The sequence below is a fragment of the Chelon labrosus genome (genome assembly GCF_963514085.1).
Source record: "Chelon labrosus genome assembly, chromosome: 24".
NCBI lineage: Eukaryota > Metazoa > Chordata > Actinopteri > Mugiliformes > Mugilidae > Chelon > Chelon labrosus.
Window position 1 is genome coordinate 9,267,968 of NC_140357.1, and position 11,191 is coordinate 9,279,158.

The following is an 11,191-nucleotide window of genomic DNA, read 5'->3' on the forward strand; positions in this document are numbered from 1 at the left end:
ACATGAAACAAGTTCATTCCGTGGAAACTAACCTTCTTGGTATTCCCGGCCCAATGGAAGGGACAAATGGAAGCTGCCTTATTTAAACCTCTGACCTCTGGTATCCTCTTTGGATAGATTTATGGCCTTTAGGGTTAGGGTTAGGATTACCTGTGTTTGCAGCCACGATGACATTGCACAAGCTTGACCAGCAAAGGTCTGATAGGAAAAGGGTTAGGTGTAGGATTAGGGTTAGAGGATTTCAGAATGTCATAGTTAAAGGCCCGGATAGGAAACAGTGTCAGAGGATGTATAAACGTCACTTATGGCAAGAAAATCGTGCAGCTGAAGGACTTCTGCATGGGTGCTATTAGAGACCAATAAACTATGCACAAGTTATTATTTCTGCTGAAGGAGGTTAGTACCAGTTTGTAGGACCAGAAAAAAATGATATGACGGAAAAGAACAATTTTCCTGGAGCTTTCTCATATGCATATCACCATTATCTATTGGCATGCTTTCAAAGAGGAAGTTTGAGCATCCAAATAGTTCTCCATGGGAGGTTATTACCTTTTCTGTATTGGATTCTGCACTGTGAAAAAAGTAAACATTCGAGAAAAGTCAAATTTAAGTGGAAGAGGCTTTAACATTATTGTGTTTATCAGGTCATGAAGAAGACGGCAGAATACTGCAAAGAACACAACATCCCCTTCCCCAATGCTGACTATGACAGTATGGAGAAGGAGCCAAAGAAGGAGGTCTACATTTTGGAGGATAAGGAGAATCCCAAGGCCCCCATTGTGATTCACTTCCCGCTGTCCAACGTGACGTACAGAGACTACAAAAGTCCTGGTAAGTTTTTGTTTAATGTAGAAAAGTTATAATACATATCAGAAAGTTGCAAAAGTAAGTCCACCTCCAGGATTACAAGTTCTTTCCAAGCCCAAATTAGAGTGCATCTGTTCAGAAGACAAGGATCTCACCCATTCACAAAAACGTGTGTTTAATATTTTTTGTAATGTACAGTTAATTCAGCTTTATCATCATCATCATCATGCGTCTTTGCAGGCGTGAAACGTGTGACTGAGGACGAAATAAAAGCCGGGAAGGTGGACGTGGAGAGCCGCAAATCTCCATATACCACCACCCATCTGTGCTACTCCAAAGAGAATTTCGACGCTCTGGTGGACCTCACTGCTTACAACATCCTGAATAACAGGGAGAGCATCTGTGAGGTCCTCCAGAAGGCCCTGCAGAGGAAGGAGGTAAAGATAGAGAAATAGTCTATATCTGCTCGGTGTGAAACACATCAAGTTACCTTCAAAGCCACCTAGAAAATGGTTGATTGTGAAATCTGAGAGCATCTCAGTCCGACAGAAATTGATGTCTTTTTGTGCTTTAACAGATTATTGTTTGTGTGGATAACAGATTAATTTCATTGATTAATTGTGTGCAACAACACCAAAGAAAATTCCTTGTATGTACAAACATACTTAGTAATGTAATAAAGTCTTTGCAACACTGAATCTTCAGTTTATCTATGCATGAGTCTTTGTTGACCAGATGATTGGGGAAGAAAACTATCCTCAGTATTCAGCTTTATTCTTACAGAATTCTAAAATGAAGGAATTATTATTATTTTAATAAATCGAAAACTACACACAGGGAATCTGGGGATTTGGGTAAGAAGTAAAACTCACACAAAGGAAAGGATCAGTTTCAAAATAAAAATAAAAGTGACGAGACACTGAGCTTTTTCAAAATAAAAGAACACACAATGAGTTACTGCTGACGAATAAAAGGTCTGTAAAAAGAGAGGTCTTGGCAGCCAATTAAATTTCTTTTTCTGTCTACCCGTTTATCATGCACAATATAAAAAGGAATAACTCCATCATATTTAACATAATGTGCTTTTATGTGTGGCTGCTAGGACATTACATTTGATATGGAGGGAGTTTTTGATTGGCCCTGGGGCTTGCTGAAATCTTGGAGTCTGATATCAATGCCAAGTCTGCGCTCTAGTGTTCACTACCTGAAAAAACATGCTGGAATCATTGCCCTTCTTTCAGGAATAAAATCAAAATATGTCAGTTTTTATTGAAGGTCTAAATGGTGGGAAAGACTTAAACACTGCAAGGTTCACATGCTGGACCACCTGGTTGGACAAATAACTGGATCCTTACACTTTTCAAACATAAAAAAGGACCAATGACTTCAGAGTGATATAACAGTATCATCGTCCACTGTCAACAGGGCTATGTCTAGTTTGTATCAGGAAGCTAACTGGTCACGGCAGAATATATAAACACCTTCATCTCAGTAGTAAGGGAACAGATCACCAAGAGCATCCTGAGAAACTCCATTATTACAACACAGAAAGGCAAGGAGGGCTACTCGTGTCCTTCATTGATACTTTCGGCCTGTTCTGCAAGCAACTTGTCTTTGGAAAGGTGTGTTTCCTCTTATCAGTTTTTCAGAGATTAAAAACTGGGAACAGGAAACTAACAAACAAGATAACACAGAAAGTAGAATAAATCTAAAGAAAATACTCAAGGCAAGGAAATAGAGCTTGGAAACAAAGAGAAACAACCAGATAAACTGCCAGAGGACAAAGGGGAAAGGCAGGAGTATATATAGACACACTGAGACTAATGAGGCACAGGTGAGACTGAGGGCGGAGTACACAAGGAAAGACCAGTTAAATAATCAGTGAAGGGGAAACACAGGAAGGAAAGACACCAGAAAGAAACATTCAAACATTCACCATGATGAATTCACAGTTGGTGAAAACACCTGTAGATCCAAAGTGGCCATAGACAACCCCACCCCTAATGAACCATGACATGTGTTTCACCTTTTTCCTCATTTCAACTGATCCTGTTGACGGAGTGGTGTGAGTTTACCCCCTATGAGGTGGGACTCCAAAAATATGGCGCTTTTGTCCAAACTGGGGACTTAGGTCGTCAGTTCTTCCTCGGTCATAAGATCAAGAAACTCCCAGAACTCTGCCTCCCTCACCTGATTGGTGAGAACTGGTCACGGCAGGATATCAAATTTTCTAATTTTCAGATAAATCTAAGCCCAACTCACTAAGTGGCCTAAGTTAATATCTGTTCTCTCTTGAACATATCAAGTTACCCTACAAGTGACTTTGAAAAAGCCACTTGTAAAGGCTGAAAGCCCTTAAAGGATAGCAACCAGGCCCTCTGCAGACAACTGCAAACAGAATTGTAGCAACAAAGAAATTTGTAGATTTGGTCAATAGCAATTAACTGGGTCGGGGCTCCTATGTAAATCATGAATAAATGTTGATTTTATGGTTCATTTTCAACAATGTTATTTCTTTAGTATACCTGCAAATCGTATCAGTTTAACTGTTATATTATCTTTCATTCATTCATCTTCTGTAACCCCTTGTCCTGTGAAGGGTCGCATGGGGTCTGGAGCCTATCCCAGCTGTCATCGGGCAAGAGGCGGTGTACACCCTGGACAGATCGCCAGTTTATCACAGGGCTTATGTTATTTTAGCATAAAGTTATATTGATGCACGTACAACTTTCTTGCTGCTTGTTTTGCTCTGTGTATTAATAGTTAAATTTCATGTATTGCTCAAAATCTATACGGTACATCATGACTAATAATGTTCATTGGTTGTAGTTTGTTCAGAAATCCTGTGTCTCCACAGGTTTCAGTGAAACTGATGGGGTCGACTTTATCCAAAAACGTTAAAAAAAGGCAACTGGACTTGTCGTCTTTTTGGATATACCATGACCTAGATGACTGAGAACCTTCACAGACATGGTCAGCTTTGACTCCTGTTAGAGGGCCCAGATCAGAAATCAGCCGGAGGTGGTGAACCCCTCTTCAGACCCCTTATTACCAATCAACCGTGGTTTGAATGCCACAGCCTATCTGAGCATTGCTATTGACCATATGAGTCCCTTTAGAGACACTTACTTTATCAACATGTAGAGAATTTCTCCACGAGTCCAAACATCCAGATCGCTCTGCTGAATATGAGAAGGATGCGGCAGTGGCACAGAAAAGGAAAATCCCTCCGAGCACGCCCACTCCACAATTAGAACGCCATTTATTTGAATTAAATTGCAATAAAGTTACACAAGACCCACAACATAAATAACAAAGAGCATAAGCTCAGGAACAGATAAATAAAAAATAAATAAATAAATCCATCTGAGGATTTTCAAGAGCAGCGCAGGTGGCTCAGCTAGGCTTTAATAATTTCTTTCGGTGTTTTGTTTTTCGGTTTTCGGCCTTGGTTTCCTCACTTTTGGTTTTCGGTTTCAGCCAAGAATTTTCATTTGTGTACATGCCTAATATAAAGCAATAACATAAATTCATTCATTCATTCATTTTCTATACCCGGTTATTCCTGTTAAGGGTCGCGGGGGTCTGCTGGAGCCTATCCCAGCTGTCATCGGGCAAGAGGCAGGGGTACACCCTGGACAGGTCGCCAGTCCATCGCAGGGCTAACACAGAGACAGACAACCATTCACACCTACAGCCAATTTAGAATCACCAGTTAACCTAATGAGCATGTCTTTGGCTGGTCGAAGGAAGCCGGAGTACCCGGAGAGAACCCACGCAGACACAGGAAGAACATGCAAACTCCACACAGAAAGGCCCAGCCGGCCCATGAATTCGAACCGGTGACCTTCTTGCTGTGAGGCATCAGTGCTAACCACCTCACCACTGTGCCGCCCGCAATAACATGAAGATAATTAAAATTGTTCAACCAATGTATAGGCCTATGTGTGTGTATAACCATCTGAAAAAACTTGGTACATTGATAACTCAGCTTGGAGATTTTCTTTTTGTTTGTTTTTTGACGGGGCGAGGGTGAAGTGTGTTTGAAGACTGGCCAGCTGCCCTTACCAACAGTTTGAAATGAATTTATTTTTCAACATGACAAATAAGCTAATCCTTCTGTTTACTCAGTTCGGTTTCGGTCTTGGACTTGGTCTCGCCCCCTCAGAGTCTTGGTCTTGTCTTGGTCTCGGGTTAGGTGGTCTTGACTACAACACTATTCTGTTGCACCAGGTTCTTTCCGAGGAATTTGTACAGGTCCCTAACCCCCCCAACCCCACCCCCCACCCTTCATTACAACAACCTATATCAAAACTGACATACTACTTCCTTGTGATAAGAATAGGTTGCCCTCTATAAAAGCAAACACAGCTCAAGCTGAGTACTTTCTCGGACACATTTGTGAAGAGGACTTAAAGAAGAGGAAAACCCCAAGGAGGTTGGTTTACATTTGCTTTATTTAAGCTTGCTAAAAACGAAGAGATTTTAAGTAATAATGTGACAGCTGTGTCTGATTATTAAGCATGTCAACACTGCCTGTGTTGTTAGTTGAATACTAATCCACAAACCGAACAGTAATTCCAGTAGTATTGAGGCAATCTGTAAATCCATCTCAGTTACTGCTCACTGCTGAACAGAACAACATCAACCTTATGTCCTCTACTTCACAGCCCCGCAGAAATTTTGGGATTTCTTGAGTTAGTAAGTTAAATGTTGCTTTGTGACTTTGATTTCCTCTGTTGCTTTTATCCTTTCATGCTAAAACACCATGTTTTTCGTTAAAAGAATTAATTTAAAAGCATTTTCTTTTCAGGAAGGAAGGATAGCAAGAGGAATCAGCTCAAAGGAATCATGTTGGGGGTAAAATTTCCAATGTCGTGTTCGAGTTTTAACGGCAGATGACTGTGTGTAGTCCTTTAAAATATTTTGTGTTGTTAATTCCATTTTAAACTAGTTCAACCAGTTTGGACATGCAGCGCTACTAATGTCAGAATGTCCACATTTTAAATAAAGATTCTCTGTGACATCAAGCTGCAGAGGTAAAGAAGCAGATTTCTTGTTTTTCTTAAACTCGATTTCGTACATTGGTTCATTCAGCAGAAGGAAAAGGTCTACTACTTGACCCTGAACGTCACCATACTGAGGGCCAAAATCAAGTCTCGACATTACTGTGAGTATTGTCTTTAAAATTTATTCAAGAAATCCTCTGTGCATTTCAGTTTTTTTCAAACTGCAAACCTTTTTTCTTTTTTTCCTCTTCCTTTGGTTTAGTCTTTAAATCTGACTGCTTTGTCACTCTCTCACTGCCTACGGTGTCGACGACGACCGTACGCACGAAAGCTATTAGAGGCAAAAATAACTTTGAGTGGAACGAAACCTTTACCTATAGGGTCCCCAGGCAGTTGAAAGTGAGTCCATTTATATAATGACATTCCTTATTTTCAAAGTAATCCCAATGGACCAGAACCACAGGCTACTCTGAACATTTGTTTTAATTTTTCTGTGGTAATCTGATGTCAGCTTATCGTAAATACCTTCGTACAGGCATGTCCTGTCAGACCTCAACAATAGTGATGTGTTCATTTACACTGTGCAACTCTCTCGTTTACACAGAATATTCTGGAGATGAACCTGTTTGATAAGGATACTTTTAGTGCTGATGACCTGATCTCCACGGTTTACTTTGACGTCACAGAGCTCTCTGTAGGGACGAAGGAGACCAAGGTGTTTCCTTTAGAACCTGAGGTAAAACACTGTAAAACACCAAAGAGCTAAAATAATACTAGTTACACTGTAAAATTAATTGTGTAAGTAAGGTCACTGACTCTCTACTCTTTACATAGCCCATAAATGTGCATTAAGACACACTGACATCGCCTAACCTCAGGCTTACTGACAGCTCTGGAGGCAGAGAGATGCCTTCTCAGACTGGCATGCCAGCTTATGATTCCAAGGAAGAAATGTGCTAGATAACCTGATGTTGATTTCTTTGGTTGGACCTCGTTTTAGACTAACCTCGATTCGATAAAGGTCTGAGTGCGAGTGGAAGATTAGCCATAGCAACACTGTGTAGACACTGGAGATGCTTGCAGACTTTAGGAAGAACCCAGACCCAACAGTTCCATCATCCTTCAGCTTCCTGGGAATCATCACCATTAACGAGGACATCAATTGGGCTCTCTGGACAAAAAGAAGTACTGCCAAAGACAAAAGACTACATCTCCACCTCTCAAATCATCTCCAATAACCATCTGTTACTGACAATGTCAAAGACCAAGACTGCAGTAGGTCATTTATTCGGCTGATAAGGCGATTGGCTGCCTGAGTTGGACAGGACAGACTTAACAAGAACAGTTCTGTTATTGTAGTTGTTGCAGCATATTTTAAACTCACATCTTACCAATTGTCTTGTTCACTTTCTTCTAGACCACAGGTGAACTTGTGGTTGAGTTTGAGCAGCTCCCGAGGTACGAGTTACTGAGTTTAGTGTATTCTATTACTGGTATCTATCATAAAATATTTCATGTGTCGACCAATACCCAGGCTCAATAAGGATCATATGTTTTCCCCCTTTTGCAGAAACGAGACCCCATATGACTATGGCACCAACGGCATCCTGATGGTAGGGTTTTCTTGATTTTTCTCCCTTGATCACATATTAAATTTTTCTTTCTCAGCATAATGTTTTTAGCTCATATACATATATTAGATATATCTGTGGTTTATTATGTTCCATGCAACTTTAGTTGTTGAACATCAAAGACAAGTTTAATGTACAATGTGATTTGGTTTAAATTAGTTGACCATAATGAATGTCTTTCTCTCTCTTGGTGTCCCCCAGGCTGGCCCATTCTCTGCCTTGCACATCAAACTTGACAAGCCACCAAGCTTCGACTGTATGTTGTCAAAATTATGATGAATTATTTATTTTAGACATGATACTACTGTAGCTCCACATTTATTTTATTTTTTCCCACAAGTGCTTAAAGGACAGGTGCTGATAATAAAGGGCGCCCAACCGGAAAACCAGACAATAGATTCAGAAGACCAGACCCTGTGTTTCCATATCAACAGAGACTTGGAGACTGAACTTGAACTGGCAGTGAGTTTTAAATATTCTATACAACCAATAAAACTGATGGAGGAAAAGTAGAAACCAATTACAGTAATTCACAGCAGCTACTGTATCTTCTAAACACTTATTCCAACCAATGCAAACCCCTCATCAAAATCAAATAACACATATGACATAGTGTGTTATTTCTCTCTTTTGTCTGTCAGTCTTCTGCTGATGCAGACCCTGTTGCTTCCATCAAGCTGCCTCCACTACCGGCCCAACATACAGGAAAGATTTCTCTTGTCGTTGATGGGGTAAGGTTTTCTAAGCTATATTCTGCCTTTTTTTCCATTGCACTGCCAAAAGCCTGGTCCAAAGTGGTGGCACCAGATCAGCTCTTTTTATACCTTTATGGCTGAAGAATGAATAACCGGTCATATTGAGGACCAACCCTGGCATTTGCCCATAGAAAGTAAAAAAAACATGACAATTATCACATACACTCATCAACCACAACATTATGACCACTGACGGAAGAAGTAAACAACATTAACCATCTTGTATCAATTCATTTGTTCTGTTTGGAAACTTTTGGACCTGGCGTTCATGTGGATGTTACTTACACATGTAGCACCCACCTAGACCACACCAGGCACCCCCACCCCATAGCAATGACACGCCTTGATGGCAGCAGCCATCCCCAGCAGGATGCAGCCTGACACAGGCACACACACAAAAACGTTTTAGGAACAACTAAAACAAACGTGAAAAACAGCACAAGGTGTTGACCTGGCCTCCAATTTCACTATATCCCAAACAGATCAAGTATGATAAATGTTTATTTGATGGATGAGTAGGGCATTAACATATGCCATAACATAACATATAGCAGATATTTTCAAAGATGGATTTTCTCATTGCAGGTGGCAGTGGATTTTTGTCTGGAAACACATGAAGGGTAAGGTGATTCATACAAAAGTTGCCTTTGATGAACTATAAGCACGTGTGTGTGTGCGTCTGCATTCACCACGATACCTTTTTATTTTACATTGCAAACCGACAGCACGGAGAAAGATATTTTGGCTCGCATCTGCTACGATATCCCGGCACAAGAGAAAGAGTACCTGCAGAAGAGGAAGGCTGTAGTGGTGAAGGCTGTGGAGAAGCTTTTAGGCCTCAACACTCGACTGGAACCCAACAAGGTAGGACGAGGAGTGTGGCTCTTTAAAACCATGAATTAAAGGGTATAACATTAACAAAGATCACACCTTAATTGCTGCAAGGGAGTTTATAAGTAGACAGGAGGGGGGGACTTCAGATACAGAGGGACCCAGCAACTGAGAGCTATGTCTCAGATAGCTTCGGCTCTCTGTCCTCCTGGTCTTTGTAAAAAAGATGGAAGAGGGAGAGAAGAAAGGAGAGGGATGGGGAGGGTGTGGTTGAGAACTGAGACGAACAGAGAAGGAGAGGGTTAAGACACACCTTTATAGGTAAGAGCAGTAGAAGGACATGGGGCATGGTCTTGCTCCTGGACTTAAGATATAATAACTTCATAATATGTCATTTGTAAACCTTTGCTACAGTAGATTTTAACTCAACAACAAGGGGTTTTACCTGGATTAGATGTGAAAAGACAAAGCTTGGTGTCAAGTAAGAGGAAAATCAGTGGCTTTCAGATTTGTGAACACCCTAACAGGACTTTCTGATTTGCTGTACTGAGCTGAAATAATAAAGATATTGCATCCCAGTGTGTGCGTCCTTTGCTGTGCTCTGTGTCCAGGTGCCAACTGTAGCAGTGGTGGCTTCAGGTGGAGGCTCTAGAGCAATGACGAGCCTGTTTGGCAGTCTGAAGGGCCTGAAGGAACTCGGCGTCCTGGATGCTGTCACGTACATCACTGGAGTGTCTGGATCCACCTGGTCAGACAAATATCTGGGTTCCTACACTTTTCAAACATGAACAGGACCAATGATTTCACAGCGAAATAACAGTATTGTCTCCCACTGTCAACAGGGCTATGTCTACTTTGTATCAGGAAGCTAACTGGTCACAGCAGGACATCAACACCTTCATCTCAGCAGTAAGGGAACATCTTGACAGGCCGGTGCTGAGCCTTTTGTGTCGTAAAAAATTACACTATTACTGTGAAGAGCTGAAACAGAAAGCTGATGACGGCTACTCTGTGTCGGCCGTCGATTTGTTCGGTCTGATCTGTGAGCAACTCGTCTTTCAGAAGGTGAGCAGATAAGTACTCAACTATTTCAAACGTTTTGAAAGAAATCAAAAATAAAGCACAAAGCCAATAATCATAATAATGTGTTTGGAAACTGCAGAAACTGACCAGTACCCTGTCAGACCAGCAGATGACAGTGAATGAAGGTCAAAACCCTCTCCCTATATACACTGCTGTCAACATAAAGGACCATACGGGCTGTGAAACAGAAGCAGGTAAATATCCTGGAGACATTAATCCAACTCAGATGAATGTACATGTGAAAACTACTCGATTATTTACACAGGATTGCTTCGCTTTGTGCCTTGTGATTAAAACTGCTGCCTTGAGAGAGGACTCTGACGTGGACTTAGCCAATTACACCTGCTGCGTATTTTTCTATGTCAGCACATTAGTACCACCAAACACTGCAGAATCTTTCTGAAGGATAAACCTGGGGTCATTGGTGAGATGCTATGTGCTCGCTCAGCTGCATTTGTCTCAGGTGATGCTGACTTCTACAACAAGGCAAGATATGACCTGCGTAGAGAAAAGACAGGACAGGTTGATCATGGAGGAAGATTGCGGCATGGTCTTCACAGTGTATCGACAGAAGACACAACGTCCAGTAAAAACTCCCTCCCAGATAAACTTAATAACACTGCACAGATAACATCCTAGTGCGTGTACTCTTTTTTTCACAGACATCTTTAATATGTCCCTTGCTCAGTCCTCAGTGTCAACCTGTTTTTAAGTCTACAATTATTCTGCACCTCCCAAAGAACCTGCCTGAATGAGAACCATCCCATTGCACTCGTCCCAAATTGTTGTGAAGTGCTTTGAGAGGATAGTTATGTTGTACATAATCTAAAATAAAAATGACCTTCCCAGATACTGTGGACACATTACAGTTACAGTACAACTGATGATACTGTCAGCGCTGCTCTCACACACTTGGAGGGTAAGGACACGTATGTCAGAACGCTATTCATTCATTCATTCATATTTAAACTTAAAAAACTTCTGACCCTTGGACTGACTCCCTCTGTAACTGGATGTTGACAGACAGACCTCAGTCAGTCAGTCAAAGTAAGAAACCAGATATTAGACAGCAGGA

The 11,191-nt window shown here is 41.2% G+C and overlaps 2 protein-coding genes across 2 annotated transcripts; both read left to right on the forward strand.

Moving 5' to 3' along the window:
- The first annotated feature begins 295 nt into the window (after window positions 1-295).
- LOC311509350 (cytosolic phospholipase A2 epsilon-like) lies at window positions 296-1,435 on the forward strand. The gene is made up of 2 exons (XM_084574505.1): window positions 296-831; window positions 1,048-1,435. Exons 1-2 carry the CDS (start codon window positions 648-650, stop codon window positions 1,260-1,262), a joined length of 399 nt encoding a protein of 132 aa, XP_084430631.1. The 5' UTR covers window positions 296-647; the 3' UTR covers window positions 1,263-1,435.
- Window positions 1,436-5,658: 4,223 nt separating this feature from the next.
- Window positions 5,659-9,105, forward strand: LOC311509507 (cytosolic phospholipase A2 delta-like; the record flags this gene model as incomplete). The annotated part of the gene is made up of 9 exons (XM_084574746.1): window positions 5,659-5,667; window positions 6,421-6,552; window positions 7,234-7,274; window positions 7,387-7,429; window positions 7,649-7,703; window positions 7,788-7,909; window positions 8,089-8,178; window positions 8,788-8,822; window positions 8,928-9,105. 9 exons carry the CDS (start codon window positions 5,659-5,661, stop codon window positions 9,103-9,105), a joined length of 705 nt encoding a protein of 234 aa, XP_084430872.1.
- Window positions 9,106-11,191: the final 2,086 nt, after the last annotated feature.